Below are 22,500 nucleotides of genomic sequence, written 5' to 3'. Positions count from 1 at the left end.
TAGTAGGAGTTCAAGATGAATTTGTAATGAAGAAAATCAGCTGAACTCCTAGATTTTCTCCAGTGCCGCTCAGAAGTATGGGAACATCTGCGTAGGTACCGTGTCAGAGGAGTATGCCAGGGCTGAGGATGAGTGTGTGATTTCCGAGCTATGGTAAGAGGGGCCAGATTGTCGAGGACGGATGTAAGGGTGGAATTATAGTGGCAGATTGGTCAGGGCAGGAAAAGGAGGAGAAGGATGAGAGGAGAGGTTTGAGGGAATTAGCAAGCTGTTGCTGATCTAATGACATAATGCTTCTGTGAAGTTTGGTGTGAGGAGCAGAAGGAGGGAGAGTTGTAGGGAGGGATGATATGTTGCAATTAAGGAGAATGGTGGTCAGAAAGAGGAAAGGGTGAGTTTGTGAAGTTTGAGAGAGTGCATCGATAGCTAAAGATCAGGTCAAGGGAGTGACCATCTGTGTGAGTGGTAGAATCAGTCCATTGTGACAAACCGAAAGAAGAAGTGAGTTGCAGAAGTTGTTTTGCAGATGAGGCAGTGGGATTGTCAAGAGGGATGTTGAAGTTGCCAAGAATGAGGGCAGGGGTGTCTGAGGAAAGGAAATAACGTAGCCAGGCAGCCAAGTGATCTAGATATTGAGTTGAGGAGCCAGTATTTGACTGCAACTCATATAGAGAGAGGAGAGCATAAGCGAATCATGTGGGTTTCGAATGAGGAAAATGAGAGGGAAGAGATGGGGTGTATTTGTTGAAAGGTGCAACGAGCAGAAAGTAAAATACCTACACCACCTCCTTGTCTATTACCAGACCTAGGAGTGTGGCTGAAGTGGAGACCCCCATGTGACAGAGCAGCAGTGGATGCTGTGTCTAGGAGAGAGAGCCAGGTTTCTGTTAGGGCCAGAAGGTTGAGGGAGCGAGAGATTAAGAGGTTGTGTATAGAAGTGAGCTTGTTGCAAACAGAGAGAGAGAGTTCCAGAGTACACAAGTGAAAGGGGTAGTGGCTTTTGATGCAAGAGGAATGTGAGTAAGGTTGGCTGAGTTTTGTTTTCTGAGTCTATGGGACGGTACACATGGATGTGCACAGCTAGGCAGTTGTTGGGGACCAGGATTAGGGGAGATGTCACCAGCAGTTAGTAAAAGCAAGAGGGAGAGTGACATGAGATGAGATACAGATTTGCAGTAATGAGACTGCTTTTGTGACGAGGTGCAGGGGGGGGAGAGAGTGTTTAGGAATAGGTAAAGTTCATGAGTACAAAAGTAAGGTGAGTTTAAGAGAGATGGGCTAATGCACAGTGCAGGTGGAGAGGGAGCAGGAGTAATTGAATAATGTAGTTTGTTATAGAGACAAGTGGCAGCAAAAAGGAATATGAATATATTGAGCATTTTTACAAAAGTGGGAACCAATTAAACACATAAGACGCAGTGTTATAGTAGCAATCGCATAAGGAAACAATGAGGTACATAAAACATAATATTACAGAAGTACTTGCCTTGTGTCTTGCCCCTTGCCCAATCCTTGTTCAATTCTTGTATAATTCTATTGTTAATGCCTCACTTATAAAATGTTCACTCTAAAAATGTGAACATATGTTGTTGTAGCAATGCACAGCTCAGTGCAATGCACAGCCCAAGCTGATGTTAAAATATACAGTATAGGTAGGGAAGTCAACTGAGTCCACTAAATTACTTGATTGATAAATCAGAGACAAATGAAGGGCCAATTTGAAAGTTAGATTCTGGTCTGGTCAGGGTGAGTTAAGTAAACAGACAATAAAATTTGGAGGAGGTTAAAACAATGGCATAAGACAGCTATACATTTTAGAATAGCACGTAATGATAAGGATTGAACATCACATGGCAATTAACAAAACATTAGAAGTAAGACATTGGATAACAGTACATCAAATGTAGACTAAATTAACATACTAAAATAATTTGCTCTATATATAAATATACACACGTACCAAAAGAGAGTTACAGGAGAGGGGAAAACACCAGAGTGCAGTGAATACTTTCCAGGTTGACAGGGACTCTATTCACGTGCCTGAAATCAGAAGAGAGTAGGGTTAGCTTGATGTAGTGTGCATTTCTTCAGCAGATGTCAATAGGCAGCATGGTGTCTTAATAAGCAGCACTGTGGTGAGTACTGAGTGTAAATTCTTGTATAATTCTATTGTTATTCTTTGTGCAATAAGCAGATACACTGTAGTAACATACAAAAATACCTTTTATATTCATCCAGTGAAAGCTCTCCTGACTCCCCCGAAAAGCCGTTTTGGTGTTTTTTATTTCCCTTTCTTACTGCAGTGGGGCGGCACTATCAATAAGAATATGACAGCCCTATACATTTCTTCAGCGCACACTACCTGCTTGTAGCTTCAGTCTTTTTGTTGTGCTAGTGCTAACGAGAACTTTTTAGCCCTTTAGACATTAACAAGCAACAGGACAAAAAAAAAAACACTGTGTATACTATTTGAATTATTTTCCTTGTTTATGCCTAGCACAACAAAACAGTCTCTCTTATAGAAATTGGTGATTTTGCTCGGGTATCCTTAAAGTGACAGGGTCAACCTAATAATTTTTAATAGCTTTAGAATTATTTTTCTGAAATTTTATATACACATACACATACACACACACACACACACACATATACACATACACACCCTTCTGATGCAACTTTGCAGGGCTACCAAAATGGTACATGGTCTAAAAAATAAAACCAGGATAGGCTCAATGACCTAAATATGTATAGCTTGGAAGAGAGAAGGGAAAGAGGTGATATGATAGCAACTTTCAAGTATATTAAAGGGCTTAGTAAAACTGAGGCTGTGGGTATTTTACATAAAAAGGAAAATTCAAGAACAAGGGGTTATGATCTCAAGCTGAACGGTAGTAGATTCAGGAGTAATTTGAGGAAGCACTTCTTTACAGAAAGTGATTGATTGATTTATGGAATAAACTTCCTCAAGAGATAGTAATGACAAACACTGTGGGAGACTTTAAGAATGCCTGGGACAAGCATAAGGCTATTCTATTGGCGCTGTGGAATCTGTTGGCTCTCTACAAATAACTGATGATGATGATGATGATGATAATAATAATTCTACAAACTAGATGAGGTTATACTTTTAGGAAATATCGGGCAGACTTGCTGGGCCTATGGCTCTTATATGCTGTAGATATCTATGTTTCTATACAGAACATGAGGCTTCATTAAATTTCAAAGGGATGTTAAACCTTGGGCGATGACTTTATCAGCTCAATTAGAACCATCCCTAACTGGCTTCTACAATGGAGATAAGGTAACATAACAGGTTTTTAAAACCTAGCCACACCCATTACTTTATAGAGATTACTTATTAAATGTTTAAACAACTAATGTAAGTTTAGAAATGTATCTGCTTATACTGAGGCTTATCCTTTTTTATTTATTTGAATTGATCATTATATGTAGCATTTAGTTAGTGGTTAATGTCCCTTCAAACAATTTGACAGAAGAAAATACTGGCCATGCTCATTAGCATATATTTGCATAAATATTTACAGAACAACTTAAACTAAAGTTGCTGTGACTGATTCTAAAGGACTCTTTTGATTATAATTAAATTCCAACACACCTAGACGATATCATACCTGTGCCTTTATTTATTTATTCTCTTCATGGACCAGCTGGGGGCATCTCTACATCATGTATTTATTTATACATTTTACTCCACTCCCCTCACAGCTTGGCTGACCAAATGCACTCGATTGATGATTGGAAAAAAAAACTGATTCTTTAAAGGGCCCTTAAATACAGTTAAACTGCATAATTAGCAAGTGCATATTAGAGTAGTAGATGGTTTTTCTGACAAATTTTGAAATTTACTTCAAATTTGCCATCCTCCTGTATAATATGACAGAGATCACAAACTTATATACACTGAACTCTTGCACATGCTCACTAGTGTGTATATACTAGTATGTGTGTATATAAAAAGACAGTGCATAATTTGATAATGGAATAAAAATTGAAAAATCTCATAAAACGTCATGCTCTATCTGATTCATGAAAATGTAAGTTTGACTTTAGTGTCCCTTTAAATAACTGGTGTAATTGCTTTAAGCCAGTATCCTTCCACTGTTATTTGTGACATGCTTAGAAGCGAGGTTTTCTGTATTACTGTGGAGATTGTGTAACCACAAATACTAAGCTTCTGATCATATTACCTGTGCTGCTAAAACATCCTGCTAGTTGGTCTGTGGACTGGAATTAAAGGGAGATTAAACACCTCTTGCTGGTGCTACATGTATGAGTGCATGGAAAGAATCGCATCTGAAAATATTAAATAGGGCCTATCTTACACCAGCTAGGCTGGCAAAATGGAGTCAGGACAAAAGGAATTGCCCCAAGTGTTGTAAGGAAAAGGCAGACTTAACACACTGTTTCTGGGATTGCCCTAAAGTATCTCAATTCTGGCAGAAGATTAATTTTTGGGCTAGTAAGATAATGGGGATAAAGTTCAAACTGACCCTAAACCAGACATTTTTTCTATGTAAATATAGTGCGGCCGTTTCCAACAATAGATTTAATAACCTACTTATATTGACGGGTCGGAACTTAATCTTGAAAAATTGGAGAAGTCACAATTCACCTAAACTCAGAGACTTCCTGAAAGAAGTGCAACATCAAATGGTGATGGAACAATGTAACTTAAGAGCTACCAATCCGAAACAGATAATTAGATTTTATAACAAATGGAAGAACTATATTCTTGCCCTCCCTGTTGAGATGCAGAGACAGGCGGTCTTTCAATATAAATCTTCTACTTGGGTACAACAGCAAATAGACCGCGGTATATTCCCTAGATTGTGGTTTAGGAACGAATAAAAGGCCCCCCCCCCCTTTTTTTTTTTTTTTTTTTTTTTTCTCCCGCCCTCCTCGGCCCCCCTCTCTTCCCATAAGTCTCCACTCTGACTCCTACACAAGTCTCAGGTTAGTTGTCATAGCTTAGAAGTTATTGAGGCTGGAGGTATCAGCTGAAGTAGGGATTAGGAGTAGTCAACAGATAATAGATAGGATTCTCATTTCAAGATTCCTATTTTTAAAGATTGTGATGCCATTATATAATTTCGGAGAATGGAGATAAAAGGGCGTATATTAAGACAAGTAGAATCAAAAGAATTTATATGTTAATGTACCATTTGAGATTAGGATCTTTAATTGTTTTATTTTTACTTTTTCTTTTATAGTTGCAATTTTTTGTTCATATCAACAGTATATGATAAAATATATATATATCCGAGTTTAGATAGAAGATTTTATGCAACAAATTAATGTAACAAAATGCTATGTAATTGTTTCTATTTTGCATTTTTGCTATCCTCCTTTTTTGTTGCTTTTGAAAATATGTATAATTATTTTTTCTGTTCATAAATAAAAACTTTAAAAATTAAAAAAAAAACAAAAAAAAAACCTCTTTTATGTAAAAATCATGCTTGTCCCACGCTGCCTTGTTAAACCAAAAAGCAAGATCTGTAACCTATGTTTTCTTTTAAATGCTGCAAATCCCCTAAGGTTACAGAATTTATTTTTAGTCTCTCTAAGGAGTGTGGGAAAAGCACAATTTTTACACAAAACAATAGGGTTTTAAAGGGATATAAAACAGTCTGTTTCCTTGTTATAATAATAATAATAAAAAAAACTAGGAAGTGGTTTATACTTAATATAAATCATTACACTATGTGTTCTTCATTTAAAAAGGATATTACCTTTTTCTTTCATTTTTTAAACTTCATTTGTATAGGGCCAATAACTTCCTGTCACAACCCCACAAGGGGGCTGAGGTCTCTAGTCTACAGGTAAACAAAGAAATAGTTTTTCTTTTGAAGTGTTGCTAGGAGACATCTGCTATCTGCAGTCAGTTTATTGTCCAAATTGGTCACATGATTTTTGCAGCAAAAGTTCTGCAATGTCTGCTTGTTCTTGCAGGGGCTACACTGAGATTTTCCAAGTGCAGGTTTAGGTTTGTTTTTTAACACAATCTGCTCCTTTTTGATATTTACTTTAATATATTCGTTTTTTTCTAAAGGAACACTGTTTCATATCCCTTCAATGCCCTTTTAAATGTGAAATCATTAGCTGGTTTAGAGAATTTGAAGCAAACCTAGGTTACAAGGGAGCATGGGACAAGCAACATTTTTACACAAAAGCTGTTCTGTTATGTCACTTTTGGATTTTTCCTGTCATTGAAAAGCAAAGGTTCTGGTAACTCAAGAATCTCCCTTTTAACAGGAACAAATTAAACCATTTGTATTGGGAAACATGTTCACACTTTGCTTAAAGCATAAAACAGCTAGAAGTTACAATACTTGTAAAAACGAACCAATTTATTTTCTAAATAATGTTGCCTTTTGGTTTTCTTGTGTTGAAGGTGCTATGAATATATTGTGAGCTTCCTTTCTCATCTCCTAACAATTTACAATATGTCTCTGGCAGAATTCGGAGAACTCCATCTGGAAACTTTAACACAGATGACTTGGGGTTATCAGAGTTTAAGAGAGGAGGTATGCGTGCAACAGCAGGACCAAGGCTCTCCAGGACAAAGGATCCTAGAAATATAAATAGGTATTTTACCTGCTTGTTAAAAGTAGAAGTGAAAAGTTTTTTGTGTTTTTTTTTTTTTTGTGGTTTTTTTTTTTGTGTTTATTTATTTAGCATTGTAGCGTTATTAAAATAATTTATCTATTGTGATGATAGCTTGAAAACAAAATGCTTATTTGACCAGTCTGGCCTCTTTCTTTGTCTTGTTTTGCTATGAGTTTATTGGAACCAGAGGATAGTTGACTGATGGATAACATTACTTTTGAGTCTTTGTATGATCTGAGTACTTTTGAAGCAACATAAATACTCTGGAGCTTCTCCCTGTTTGCCAGGGACTACCAAACTCCTGTGTCCCATGTTAATAAACACCTGATGATTTAAAAAAACACACCTTTTGTTGTATAGCAGAGCTCAAAATTGATACTATACAAAGAAAGGAATGTATAATTAATCAACTGTTAGTAGAAATCAGTTTTAAATGTAAGGAAAAAACAGTTGTATATTTGCATTTAAAGGAATTGTCTAGTCAAAAATAAAGTTTCATTATTCAGATAGAGTAGGCAATTTCAAACAACTTTCTAATTTGCTCCTATTATCAATTTGTTCTTTGTTCTCTTGGTATCTTTATTTAAAAAACACAAGAATGTAAGCATAGGAGTCAGCCTATTTTTGGTTCAGCACCTGGGTAGCACTTTCGGACTGGTGTCTGAAATGTAGCCACCAATCAGCAAGCGCTACCCAGGTGCTGAACCAAAAATGGGCCAGTACCTAAGATTACATTCAAATAAAAATATCAAGAGAAAGAAGAAAAAAATTGATAATTGGAGTAAATTAGAAAGTTGCTTACAATTGCATGCTCTATCTTAATAAATAAAGTACAATTTTGACTAGGCTATTCCTTTTACTTTGATTTCTTGTCTATTAAGTTATCTGTCTATAGTGCATGTCCTGTAAATGCTGAATATATTAAGTTACCTGATTAATAGTTTGACAAACTCTACAGCATAAATGATAAAGCCTTGAACCTTATTTATAGTGTGCAAAAGCTACCTGCAATAGTCCTTGAAGCTCTCCATTTCTAATTTTTTTATAATTTACTGTTTGCACCAAATATATATTGCACAATTTTTTTTAACATACTGTAAATACATTTTCATTGTTAATGCCTATTGTAGTAACCCAAATGATAACGTGTCTTGTGCTTAGTGACTACAATGCTCCTTTCGCTCAGTGGAATACGGAGCAAGTCTGTAATTGGCTTGAAGACTTTGGTTTGGGTCAGTATGTTATCTTTGCAAGACAGTGGGTGAGCTCTGGACACACATTATTGACAGCAACACCTCAGGCTATGGAAAAGGTGAGACACGAGGAAGTAATATACTAAAATTAAAGGTAACCTTTCCTGAAAAAATCAGTTATATATTTGTTAATTTCAATTAAACCAGAATTGTCCAACCTCAGAGCTGGGGGCCAACATAGAGCCCTCTAATGCTTTTTAATTTAGTGCTTCATTTAGTCAAATTATGTTGTTGTCTAAACAAGTGAAGTATTTTGCAGTACTTTTGCTTGTCCTGTATTACACACACACACCTGTTTATGTGCAGCACATTATTTTATGGCTTGAAGACACCGCAATTGGCTATAATATGACAGCTGACCCACGTTACACATCCATATGGATGAAAATGAGCAGCTGCTCCTCATACTTGTATCTTATTCCGTCTAGCATAAATTTATGGAACTTTTGATAGATTTTTGTTTTTTATTTTGTTTGTCTGCATAAAATGTGTAATTGTGTTATGATAGAATTTATAAAATTGTGTTTATCATCTTTACGAGTGATATAAAAGATCAATGAGACTTCCACATTGTGGGATACCATTGACATCACCTGATGTTCCATTGACATAAGCAGATGTGTACTCCCTCGCTACAATAATATCCTTCATTCTATCTTCTCTCTAGGAATTGGGGATAAAAAATCCATTACACAGAAAAAAACTCCAGTTAGCTATTAATGGTCTAAATATTAAAAAAGAAGAGAAATCTGGAATATTAGACCACATATGGGTAACAAGTAAGTATGAAAGTCCTTTAAATGGACATAAACCCCATTTGCTCCTCTTCCATGTTTGAATCTCTGTCTTGTACTTCACGTCTTTGAAAAGACTGGATCAGAGATCACTACATAAAGTTGTCCTCATTGGCCCTTATGACCTATACCTTTCAGACTGAATGCTCACCCCCTTTTTAGCAGCACCTGTTTTTTGCCATTTGCAAAAGCTGAGTCAGCAGCCACATGGGAGAAAAAGGAGCTAATTCTCCTTGATTGAGTCACTTTTTCCTCTTGGTTAGTTTGCACCAGGGGATATGCATTTACACAACCTTTGTGTACAAATATGGTGGAAGGTTTTTCTGCACAGTAATACGCCGACAGCCATCATAGAGACCCTGCCACCAAATAGTAAAGACAAATACATACAGTTTCCTTAAACTGTGAACACTTTTTCAAAGGTGGGGGCACACAGAGGGGCCAGATATGATGCAGCTAGAACCCGGGCCCCCCAAGGGGGGTGGGGCCAAGTCTCAATTGAGACCTCTGAAGTTACACACCTGTCACCAAACCCTACCACCACCTACCCCACAAGTCATGCCCTCAGTCCCAATTTGCCAAGAAAAAATATGTTGGTAGATATGTCTGTGTAAATAATGGTGGCTTCACTGTATTTCTTCTTTATTGTCAGGGTGGCTTGATGATATTGGCTTACCACAATACAAAGACCAGTTTCATGAATCTCGTGTAGATGGAAAAATGCTACAATATTTGACTGTGGTAAGTTGTGATATTATTGGTATATTGTATTTGTTTAGGAAGATTAAAACTCATACCTTATATACTTTATAAATATATATATATTATATATTGTGTGATTGATATATATATATATATGTGTGTGTATGTGTGTGTGTATATATATATATATATAATGTGTGTGTGTGTGTGTGTATGTGTATATATATATATATATATATATATATATATATATATATATATATATATATATATATATATATATATGTATGTATATAATATATATATATATATATATATATATATATATATATATATATATATATATATATATATATTGCACTCAAGGGACATGTCAAAATTTAACGTTCACTGCTGTCATAGAGTAGGTGGAATTTTTTTTAAACAAATAGAACTTACCACCAGGAACACAGGAGCTGCAATGCAAATTCAGAAACCTGTAATACTCATTTAATTTTGGATAGTTATTCTTGTGACTGTTTGTTCCGTTAAGATGTCATCAATTTTGTCAGTGTAAATATTTCCTCTGGCAACTTGTAATTAGCCACTTCAATCCCAAGCAAAAATACGATCCTCTGCTCAGAATATTCTTGTTATCCCTGAGGAACAGGTGTCCAGACTTGATATGTTGAGAAATCCATGCTGGAGAGCGGAAGGAAAGGCTTAGTGCATCTATGCTAAAAGAGGGATGTGGTAATCCAATAAACTATCTTGATATGGATGATAAAATATGAAAACAGGAAGGGAGAATGCTTTGCTGAGTGGTCAGAATAGAACTTGGCCAATTCTCAAGAACATTTAACTAATGGAAATATAAGATCAGAGTTTGTGTGTGTGTGTCTAAATCTTCTTTAAACATACAACTATGATAATAAGGAAGTTTTACAAATTCAAATCTAGGGGTTGACAAACTATTTGATATTAAGAGATTAAATATGAGGTGGTTTAATAAAATAGGCAGTAATGTGCATTTTAATACCTTCTCCTAATTTTTCCCTTATGCAGATTGCTTGTTTACTGGCAGTCACACATACACACACACACACACACACACACACAAATATATGTAGCAGGGTTAGGCTTATGAAGTCTTCAAAGTGCATTCCCAGTTCTAAGAATTAGAAAATTCCAATTATCCTAGCCTTGGTGAAGAAATAATCTAGATTTTATTAAAGAGACAGAGACGAGTATTTTGCAAAACCTTTTCCTTTACTGCTCAACAGCTATTTAAATTAACAAAAACACATTAAAAGTTTAACATAGAAATAAAAAAAATGAATATGGTAACCAATGGGAAACAAGCTTGAATGGTATGATCAAAGGCAGACCAATCAGAGAAGTTAATTCTGCTATAAACAATCCCAATTACATTCCAATTTCCTCTTTGAACTTTGGTGCTGGAAAAAAATATTGTAAGGATCTTCAGAAATAAGACCAAAAGTTAACAGAAAAAACATGAACAGGAACCATAGGAATAAAAGAAAACATTTTCCGTGTAGATCATCCGGGAGAAACAAAGTCTGAGGTTGAAGTCCTGCAGAAAATGAAGAGGCTTGACTGAGAGAATCTTGATCACAAAGATTTTATTACAAGGACAGAGACTCCTATTTTGCAAGTTTAAAGCTATATATAAATTTAATCCAGAAGGCGTTGAGGCAAAGAATTGATAGCTATTATGCTATTGTTCATTCCCAGGTTGAGCGCTTCTCTCTTATTTATGCAAATTATGACACTTAGGGAAGTCTCCCTAAGTGTGATGCGGGAATCCAGACTTGGACCCATTGCTTAGTGTGCCTAGAGGGATAAGGCTGCACCTCACTGACGAGGCCCACAATAGGCCGAAACATACGTCTGGGGTATTGCTGTTTCTTTTATGTAATTAGCAAGAGTCCATGAGCTAGTGACGTATGGGATATACATTCCTACCAGGAGGGGCAAAGTTTCTCAAACCTCAAAATGCCTATAAATACACCCCTCACCACACCCACAAATCAGTTTGAAGTAAGTTTGTGCTAGATTCTTCGTTGATATGCGCTCCGCAGCAGGTTGGAGCCCGGTTTTCCTCTCAGCGTGCAGTGAATGTCAGAGGGATGTGAGGAGAGTATTGCCTATTTGAATTCAATGATCTCCTTCTACGGGGTCTATTTCATAGGTTCTCTGTTATCGGTCGTAGAGATTCATCTCTTACCTCCCTTTTCAGATCGACGATATACTCTTATATATACCATTACCTCTACTGATTCTCGTTTCAGTACTGGTTTGGCTTTCTACTACATGTAGATGAGTGTCCTGGGGTAAGTAAGTCTTATTTTCTGTGACACTCTAAGCTATGGTTGGGCACTTTTTATATAAAGTTCTAAATATATGTGTTTAAACATTTATTTGCCTTGATTCAGGATGTTCAACATTCCTTATTTCAGACAGTCAGTTTCATATTTGGGATAATGCATATGAATAAATAATTTTTTTCTTACCTTAAAATTTGATTTTTTTCCTGTGGGCTGTTAGGCTCGCGGGGGCTGAAAATGCTTCATTTTATTGCGTCATTCTTGGCGCAGACTTTCTTGGCGCAAATTTTTTTTTGTCATTTCCGGCGTCATACGTGTCGCCGGAAGTTGCGTCATTTTTTTGACGTTTTTGCGCCAAAAAATGTCGGCGTTACCGGATGTGGCGCCATTTTTTCCGCCAAAAGCATTTAGTCGCCAAATAATGTGGGCGGCTTTTTTGGCGCTAAAAAATTTGAGCGTCATTGTTGTCTCCACAATATTTAAGTCTCATTATTTATTGCTTCTGGTTGCTAGAAGCATGTTCATTGTCATTTTTTCCCATTCCTGAAACTGTCATTTAAGGAATTTGATCATTTTTGCTTTATATGTTGTTTTTTCTATTACATATTGCAAGATGTCTCAGATTGACCCTGAATCAGAAGCCACTTCTGGAAAAACGCTTAACTGAGTTTCAGTTCTACCAAAGCTAAGTTCATTTATTTTAAATGTTATAAATGTTTATCTTTAGCTATGGTTTGTAATAAGGTATTATGATATACTTTTACATGCAGAATCCATTAGTGTTTATGCTTTATATATTTCCATTCTTACATTTTATGTACAAGAAATATTTAGAAGATTTATAAGAAATATTTTCTGATTCTATTTTAAAGGCTTTGTCTGACTTCGTGCCTTCTAATAAAATTTTTAGGTCTTTTTCACTTCTTTTTTAATTATTGAAGTTTCAAATGACCAATAACATACTGATTTATCCTTTTCTGATGATGTTTTTTCTCTTTCAGAAATTTTCTTCATCAGATATTGACACTAACAAATCTACTTTTTTATTGTTTTTCTATTATTAATGTACATTTGTTCTTTGTTGAAAAGGTGTTGATTATTTTGGATATTAAGGTAACTAGTTCTTTAAGACTAGCTGACACTATTTCTGCCTATTTATTTCTTCTGTGTTTTCAGAGGTGTTCTTTCCAATTCCCCATTCTAGGGAATGGAATAGGCTGAGAATTTTCTTTTATTCCTTTTTCAAAGGTTTTAAACTATATTCTTTGCCAGCAGTTAAATTCAATTTGGAGGGTTCTCCAATTTATTGGGGCTATCTCTACTTCTACTAATTATGCTATTGTTTCTATAGCAAAATAGTATTTATTTTCCTTTAGATAGTTGTATCTTATTTATGGAAAATTATTTAGTTTCAGGTACTTTTCTTGGTCCTGTGATTTATTTGGATATTGCAATTGCTTCATTTTTTCTGTTTACTTTATGATCAAGTATCAGATTATGATTTATTTTAGCATTGTTAAAGGACAACATTTACTAGACTAGGTGCTGTTGCATTTGTCTTGTTGTTTTGCATTTATTGATTATGCAAGTCCACTGTATTGACTGGTCCTTTTAACTGGACTATCATGCTAATAATTTCATTTGTGTCTTCATTTTATTGAATATTTTCGCAAATGAGGGTTAATCTATGTCTTTAGCTATTTTAGCTAGAAGAATTTTGTTCTAAGATAATCAATTATTTGTTTTATAATTGGATTCAATTCTTAACTGTTACTCTGGGCTTCAAGATTGAGTTCTAAGACTAAAACTTTAAGCTTATTCTAGTTTAGTTGTTCTTATTAAGGAACAAATTCCTGAGTTCTTTCCCAAGTAACATGTTTATAATTGGGGTTCGAAATCAGCTCCCTAATATTGCAATGTACGTGCCGCATTCCAGCTTGGCTGGTAAGGGGCAGGTTAAGACTTCTTTGAAATTTATTTGGTTCTATTTTTTCCAAATTTCTTTGATTTTATTCCAGTAAGGCTAACACTTTCTTTAAGTGTGTTTCTGTCCTATATATTTTGGGTATTGTTGAAGCATGGCTGGGCACCCATGGGGTTCAAGCGCTGCTCAGACCTGGAATCTTCTGGAGTATTTCTTCCAGTTCCTTTTTTAGGAACCGGGTTTGGAGTTTTATTCAAACTATTTTGCCTTTTTATGGTCATTGATAGCATTATTTGTTTTCATTAGATACAATAAATGCATATTTTCATTTTTCTATTTTCATTCAGATTATTTTCTGAGGATGCGGAATCTCATATGATTCAATTGCTCTTCAGGACATAGTTAGAGGATCTTTTTTTCGAAAGCTCTTGATTCCTCACACAAGGGTCACCTTTTTTAGGTTTCCAGAAAGTTTGTGTCACTGTCTTTGTCTCTATCAGACAAGGGATAATTCTATTGGGTTCCGTCTGTCGGTACCTTTAGTCTTTATTATTTCCTTCAGTTGCTATATATGCATAGAAGTTTTAGGTCTTATGGCCACGGCATTGGATTCAATTCCCTTTGCTCATTTTCACTAGAAAGAACCTTTCCAGTCTTTTATGAGTGTTGTTTCTTCTAGAATATGGTTGGAGGATCAATTTACCAATCAGTTTGTTGATTCCTCAGACAAGGGTAACCTTTTTAGGTTTCCTGATAGATTCAGTGTCCTTGACTCTGTCTCTGACGGACAAGAGACGTCTGAAATTGGTTTCAGCTTGTCGAAACCTTCAGTCTCAATCTTTCCCTTCGGTAGCCTTATGCATGGAAATTCTAGGTCTTATGACTGCTGCATTGGACGCGGTTCCCTTTGCTCGTTTTCACATGCGACCTCTTCAGCTCTGTATGCTGAACCAGTGGTGCAGGGATTATACAAAGATATCTCAATTAATATCTTTAAAACTGATTGTTCAACACTTTCTGACGTGGTGGACAGACCACCATTGTTTAATTCAGGGGGCTTCTTTTGTTCTTCCAACCTGGACTGAGATTTCAACAGATGCAAGTCTGACAGGTTGGGGAGCTGTTTGGGGGTCTCTGACAGCACAAGGGGTTTGGGAATCTCAGGAGGTGAGATTACCAATCAATATTTTGGAACTCCGTGCAATTTTCAGAGCTCTTCAGTCATGGCCTCTTCTAAAGAGAGAGTCGTTCATTTGTTTTCAGACGGACAATGTCACAACTGTGGCATATGTCAATCATCAAGGAGGGACTCACAGTCCTCTGGCTATGAAAGAAGTATCTCGAAATCTGGTTTGGGCGGAATCCAGCTCCTGTCTAATTTCTGCGGTTCATATCCCAGGAATAGACAATTGGGAAGCGGATTATCTCAGTCACCAAACGTTACATCCGGGCGAATGGTCTCTTCACCCAGAGGTATTTCTTCAGATTGTTCAAATGTGGGGACTTCCAGAAATAGATCTGATGGCTTCTCATCTAAACAAGAAGCTTCCCAGGTATCTGTCCAGATCCAGGGATCCTCAGGCGGAGTCAGTGGATGCATTGTCACTTCCTTGGAAGTATCATCCTGCCTATATCTTTCCACCTCTAGTTCTTCTTCCAAGAGTAATTTCCAAGATTCTAAGGGGTGCTCGTCTGTTCTGCTGGTGGCTCCAGCATGGCCTCACAGGTTTTGGTATGCGGATCTTGTCCGGATGGCCACTTGCCAACTGTGGACTCTTCCGTTAAGACCAGACCTTCTATCACAAGGTCCTTTTTTCCATCAGGATCTCAAATCCTTAAATTTGAAGGTATAGAGATTGAACGCTTGATTCTCAGTCATAGAGGTTTCTCTGACTCTCTGATTAATACTATGTTACAGGCTCGTAAATCTGTATCTAGGAAGATATATTATCGAGTCTGGAAGGTTTACATTTCTTGGTGTTTTTCTCATCATTTTTCTTGGCATTCTTTTAGAATTCCTAGAATTTTACAGTTTCTTCAGGATGGTTTGGATAAAGGTTTGTCTGCAAGTTCCTTGAAGGACAAATCTCTGCTCTTTCTGTTCTTTTTCACAGAAAGATTACTAGTCTTTCTGTTTATTCATTGTTTTGTACAAGCTTTGGTTCATATAAAACCTGTCATTAAGTCAATTTCTCCTCCTTGGAGTTTGAATTTGGTTCTGGGGGCTCTTCAAGCTCCTCCGTTTGAACCTATGCATTCGCTGGACATTAAATTACTTTCTTGGAAAGTTTTGTTTCTTTTGGCCATCTCTTCTGCTAGAAGAGTTTCTGATTTATCTGCTCTTTCTTGTGAGTCTCCTTTTCTGATTTTTCATCAGGATAAGGCGGTGTTGTGAACTTCTTTTCAATTTTTACCTAAGGTTGTGAATTCTAACAACATTAGTAGAGAAATTGTGGTTCCTTCATTGTGTCCTAATCCTCAGAATCCTAAGGAAAGATTGTTGCATTCTTTGGATGTAGTTAGAGCTTTGAAATATTATGTTGAAGCTACTAAAAATTTCCGAAAGACTTCTAGTCTATTAGTTATCTTTTCCGGTTCTAGGAAAGGTCAGAAGGCCTCTGCCATTTCTTTGGCGTCTTGGTTAAAGTCTTTGATTCATCATGCTTATGTCGAGTCGGGTAAAACTCCGCCTCAAAGGATTACAGCTCATTCTACTAGGTCAGTTTATACTTCCTGGGCGTTTAGGAATGAAGCTTTGGGTGATCAGATTTGCAAAGCAGCAACTTGGTCTTCTTTGCATACTTTTACTAAATTCTACCATTTTTATGTGTTTTCTTCTTCTGAAGCAGTTTTTGGTAGAAAAGTACTTCAGACAGCTGTTTCAGTTTGATTCTTCTGCTTATAATTTCAGTTTTTTCATTATAAGATTTAAACTTTATTTTGGGTGTGGATTATTTTCAGCGGAATTGGCTGTCTTTATTTTATCCCTCCCTCTCTAGTGACTCTTGCGTGGAAGATCCACATCTTGGGTATTCATTATCCCATACGTCACTAGCTCATGGACTCTTGCTAATTACATGAAAGAAAACATAATTTATGTAAGAACTTACCTGATAAATTCATTTCTTTCATATTAGCAAGAGTCCATGAGGCTCACCCTTTTTTGTGGTGGTTATGATTTTTTTGTATAAAGCACAATTAATCCAATTCCTTATTTTTTATGCTTTTGCACTTTTGTCTTATCACCCCACTTCTTGGCTATGCGTTAAACTGATTTGTGGGTGTGGTGAGGGTTTATTTATAGGCATTTTGAGGTTTGGGAAACTTTGCCCCTCCTGGTAGGAATGTATATCCCATACGTCACTAGCTCATGGACTCTTGCTAATATGAAAGAAATGAATTTATCAGGTAAGTTCTTACATAAATTATGTTTTCTCTCGTTCAGAGAGGGATTGCCTGGTATTTCGGGGCTGGACTGCACTCTTAAGTCAGGATCAGACTGATAAGCTACAGGAAAGTTCTTCTCTGCGAAAGGCACATATTGAGCAAAAAGAGGCTGCTTTAAGGGTGGTAACTAGCCATACAACAAGCTATTATGCTATTGTTCGTGATCTAGCCCTGAACGTGATCTAGCCCTGGAGAATCTTGGGTTCCATGGCCGACTTCTTGATGGGAAGAAGTTAGTAAGGGAGGGGTTTGAAGGTGGGAAGGCTTGGAATTGAGGTCTGTTTGACGAGTAAGGACGGCCAGGAAAACGACCTCTTCCTTTCCCAGCCCATTCAAAAACACGGTTATGGGTAAAAAAAATTCTTGGAAGTAATTTTAGCCTTATTTAATGAGTTAAAGGTATTAACATAAGTACTTAACTCCTTTAAAACTAAGTCTCAAAATAATAAGCCCTCAGCCTGGGGACCCATTTCGGTAGGGGCAAAATCCAAATTTTTGTATCAATTCTGCATAAAATAATCCTTCTACGCTGGGTAGACAACACTGTATTAGCATCGCCCATCAAATAAATGGACCTCTGAATCCATTGTCTAATTATATATGGAGCAAGCAAAACTTTATTAACTATGGCTTCCTCGGTAAGCTCAAACATCTTGGTAATAGGGCCTAGAGTGTCTAAAAACCTATCCTGACATGCCTTAAGAAATTTATCAGGATCTCTCTTAATGTTAAAGTTCTTAGTGCTAACAAATTTAATAATATTAGCATCTACTTCAGGTGTAGCGAAAGGATTTGTGTGGTAAATCAGGTCTGGGGCATTCGGCCCTAAGAGTGGATCTGGCTTTAGCCGATAAAGACTTCCTTAAGTAATGGTCTAGAAATCTAGCCACTTGCTTAGAGGGTCTCCAGTTAGAGGAGGGAGGGTGTAATAAATCCTCAGGGTCTAGATATTCTTCACCTTCATTATCAATTAATCTCTTTTTTGATTTTTATTAGACCTTCTGTACTTTTTCTTTTTAGGGGTATAGTCAGAAGAGCTGTCTGACAATTCCTGAGTATAAATGGATTGCCATGAGTTATCCTCATCATTAGATATAATGGAGTCCGAAGAGTATAAATGGATTGCCATGAGTTATCCTCATCATTAGATATAATGGAGTCTGAATCAGAAGAGATAATTTTTTATTCTTTTTAACACAAGACTTAACTCTGATGTCTGGGGTGTCCAGACTGAAAACTCCTTTTTTTAATTTTTCTTTGCAAAAGTAAATTTCTGTATCTCTTATTTAAATGTTTTTTCTTTGCTTTGACTTTCCTAGGAGAATAATCATTCTCAGTGACAGTGTTGTGAACTGTCTGCAATTTATTTCTATAATCTTTAATTGTATTATCCAGATTATCAGTAAAAGACTCCTCAGAAAAAGAGTCTGAATTGTCAGCAAACATATTTAACTAAATAAATATGGTGTTTGAGGTTTAATGTAAACTAAAAGCTGACAGAACTTGAAACTATCAAAATTACAAAAAACTTTAGACTGACAGAATAAGATTTTTATCCCAGAAAGATTAAACCTTGCACTAAACACAAAAAACAATATTAATTTACAATTATTAGAACAATATTAAATAAATTAAGTCCTAAATACACAGTAACAATGTTTAAAACACAACAGGGATAGCAAATATGTAGCAAAACCGTTCTGAGGTAAAGTGCTTACAGGAAGAGAGGGAGGGAAGACCAGCACCTCACAAACACAAGCAGGGAGGAAACGTGACAAAAGTGGGCGTGGCTAAAACGGAAGTGTGAGATGGAGGCTTATGTATAACAAAAACGGAGCCAGACAGGCAAGAGGAGGAAAAATGAAAATGTTTAGCAAGCTAAGTAGGTGATAAGGGGGACAGGATAAGCAAGTATATGAAATAACTGACAGGAAACAATAGACAATAGAGAAATGGCAGAAATTAGTAAAAATATATAATGAGAGAGGAAATATATGAATAAAAAAGAATAATAGTAAAGAATAAATAGAAAATGCAAGAGAAAAAAATCTTTATTCCAATAACTATAAAGCTAATCAAAAGAAAGTTTATAGCAAATATAATATTTATCTCTTTGAGAGCAGCAAAGTGAAAAGAGGAAGTTGGAATGTAATTGGGACTGTTTATAGCAGAATGAACTTCTCTGATAGGTCTGCCTTTGATCATACCATTCAAGCTTGTTTCTCATTGGTTACCATATTCATTTCTTTTGTTTCTATGTTAAACTTTTAATGTGTTTTTTGTTACTTTAAATAGCTGTTGAGCACTAAAGGAAAAGGTTTTGCAAAATAGGAGTCTCTGTCCTTTTAATAAAATCCACAATTTACACGAAAGGGTTAATATATTTTATATATCAGTGTACCTTTACATGATTGATTTACATCTCCTTTGATAGTAAATATATGTGGAACCCAATAAGTGAATTAAGCTGTGTATTTATAGCTACAACATGCACCCACCATAAAGATATACGGCTAGATCACAAGTTTTGTCTGTAAGGCCGTGCGGTGCTAACAAGCGTTTTTTTTTTCACCGCTCACTTAAAACAACGCTGGTATTACGAGTTAGCCTGCGTTAGCCTCAGAAAAGTGAGCGTTGAGCAAACTTTAGCTCCACATCTCACCTCGATACCAGCGTTGCTTAAGTCAGCGGTGAGCTGGCTAAACGTGCTTGTGCACGATTTCCCCATAGGAAACAATGGGGCTGAGTCGGCTGAAAAAAACCTAACACCTGCAAAAAAGCAGCGTTCAGCTCCTAATGCAGCTTCATTGTTTCCTATGGGAAAATACATTTTACGTCTACACCTAACATGAACACTGAGTCTAAACACCCCTAATATTACACTTATTAACCCCTAATCTGCCGCCCCCGACATCGTTGCCACCTGCATTATACTATTAACCCCTAATCTGCCCCTCCGGACACCGCCGCCACCTACATTATACCTATGAACCCCTAATCGGCTGCCCCTAACATCGCCGACACCTACATTATATTTATTAACCCCTAATCTGCCGCCCCCAATGTCGCCGCCGCCGCCACCTACCTACAATTATTAACCCCTAATCTGCCGACCGGACCTCACCGCCACTTTAATAAATGTATTAACCCCTAAACCGCCGCACTACCGGCTTGCAAACACTAGTTACATTTTATTAACCCCTAATCTGCCATCCCTAACATCGCCGACACCTACCTACATTTATTAATCCCTAATCTGCCGCACCCAACGTCGCCGCTACTATACTAAATTCATTAACCCCTAAACCTAAGTCTAACCATAACCCCCCCCTAACTTAAATCTAATTTAAATAAATCTAATGAAAATTACTATTATTAACTAAATTATTCCTATTTAAAACTAAATACTTACCTATAAAATAAACCCTAATATAGCTACAATATAACTAATAGTTACATTATAGCTATTTTAGGATTTATTTTTATTTTACAGGCAACTTTATATTTATTTTAACTAGGTACAATAGTTATTAAATAGTTATTAACTATTTAATAGCTACCTAGCTAAAAGAAATACAAATTTACCTGTAAAATAAATCCTAACCTAAGTTACAAATACACCTAACACTACACTATAATTAAACCAATTACCTAAACTACCTACAATTAATTACAATTAAATTAAATAAACTAAATTATGAAAAAAACAACACTAAATTACAGAAAATAAAAAAAGAATTATAATTTTTATAAACTAATTACACCTAATCTAATCCCCCTAATAAAAAAAAGCCCCCCAAAATAATAAAATTCCCTACCCTATACTAAATTACAAATAGTCCTTAAAAGGGCCTTTTGCGGGGCATTGCCCCAAAGTAATCAGCTCTTTTACCTGCAAATAAAAAATACAATACCCCCCAACATTACAACCCACCACCCACACACCCCTACTCTAAAACCCTCCCAATCCCCCCTTAAGAAAACCTAACACTAACCCCCTGAAGATCACCCTACCTTGAGCCGTCTTCACTCAGCCGGGCACAAGTGGTCCTCCATATGGCAGAAGTCTTCATCCGATCGGGGCAGAAGAGGTCCTCCAGACGGCAGAAGGCTTCATCCAGGAGGCATCTTCTATCTTCCTCCTTCCGGAGCGGAGCGGGTCCATCTTCAATCCAGTCAACGCGGAGCATCCTCTTCAAACAAAGTCCTAACAAAGAATGAAGGTTCCTTTAAATGATGTCATCCAAGATGGCGTCCCTTGAATTCTGATTGGCTGATAGAATCATATCAGCCAATCGGAATTAAGGTAGGATAAATCCTATTGGCTGATGCTATCAGCCAATCGGATTGAAGTTCAATCTGATTGGCTGATCCAATCAGCCTATAGGATTGACCTTGCATTCTATTGGCTGTTCCTTAATTCCGATTGGCTGATAGGATTCTATCAGCCAATTGGAATTCAAGGGACACCATCTTGGATGATGTCATTTAAAGGAACCTTCATTCTTCGTTAGTACTTCGTTTGAAGAGGATGCTCTGCGTCGGCTGGATTGAAGATGGACCCTCTCCGCTCCGGAAGGAGGAAGATAGAAGATGCTGCCTGGATGAAGCTGTCTGGAGGACCTCTTCTGCCCCGATCAGATGAAGACTTCTGCCGTATGGAGGACCACTTGTGCCCAGCTGGGTGAATACGGCTCAAGGTAGGGTGATCTTCATGGGGTTAGTGTTAGGTTTTCTTAAGGGGGGATTGGGTGGGTTTTAGAGTAGGGGTGTGTGGGTGGTGGGTTGAAATGTTGGGGGGTATTGTATTTTTTTTTTTGCAGGCAAAAGAGTTGATTACTTTGGGGCAATGCCCCGCAAAAGGCCCTTTTAAGGACTATTTGTAATTTAGTATAGGGTAGGGAATTTTATTATTTTGGGGGGCTTTTTTATTTTATTAGAGGGATTAGATTAGGTGTAATTAGTTTAAAAAAATTGTAATTCTTTTATTTTCTGTAATTTAGTGTTTGTTTTTTTTGTAATTTAGTTTATTTAATTTAATTGTAATTAATTTAGGTAGTTTAGGTAATTAGTTTAATTATAGTGTAGTGTTAGGTATATTTGTAACTTAGGTTAGGATTTATTTTACAAGTAAATTTGTATTTATTTTAGGTAGGCAGCTGTTAAATAGTTAATAACTATTTAGTAACTATTCTACCTAGTTAAAATAAATACAAAGTTGCCTGTAAAATAAAAATAAATCCTAATATAGCTACAATGTAACTATTAGTTATATTGTAGCTATATTAGGGTTTATTTTATAGGTAAGTATTTAGTTTTAAATAGGAATAATTTAGTTAATAATAGTAATTTTCATTAGATTTATTTAAATTAGATTTACGTTGGGGGGGTTAGGGTTAGACTTAGGTTTAGGGGTTCATAAATTT

At 36.4% G+C, this 22,500-nt stretch overlaps 1 protein-coding gene across 10 annotated transcripts in view; it reads left to right on the top strand.

Annotated features, from left to right (window-relative positions):
- PPFIBP2 (PPFIA binding protein 2) overlaps window positions 1-22,500 on the top strand; it is a 315,010-nt gene that overhangs the window by 275,085 nt on the left and 17,425 nt on the right. For all 10 annotated transcript variants that reach the window (XM_053720270.1, XM_053720273.1, XM_053720274.1 and 7 more), the window contains 4 exons: window positions 6,478-6,606; window positions 7,789-7,939; window positions 8,548-8,659; window positions 9,327-9,415. In XM_053720270.1, coding sequence (XP_053576245.1) covers window positions 6,478-6,606; window positions 7,789-7,939; window positions 8,548-8,659; window positions 9,327-9,415 — 481 coding nt within the window. The remainder of the gene's footprint in view (window positions 1-6,477; window positions 6,607-7,788; window positions 7,940-8,547; window positions 8,660-9,326; window positions 9,416-22,500) is intronic.

Source organism: Bombina bombina, chromosome 7 (genome assembly GCF_027579735.1).
Source record: "Bombina bombina isolate aBomBom1 chromosome 7, aBomBom1.pri, whole genome shotgun sequence".
In the NCBI taxonomy this organism is placed as follows: Eukaryota; Metazoa; Chordata; class Amphibia; order Anura; family Bombinatoridae; genus Bombina; species Bombina bombina.
Note: the sequence above shows the minus strand (reverse complement) of the source record. Positions and strands in the feature narration are given on the sequence as shown.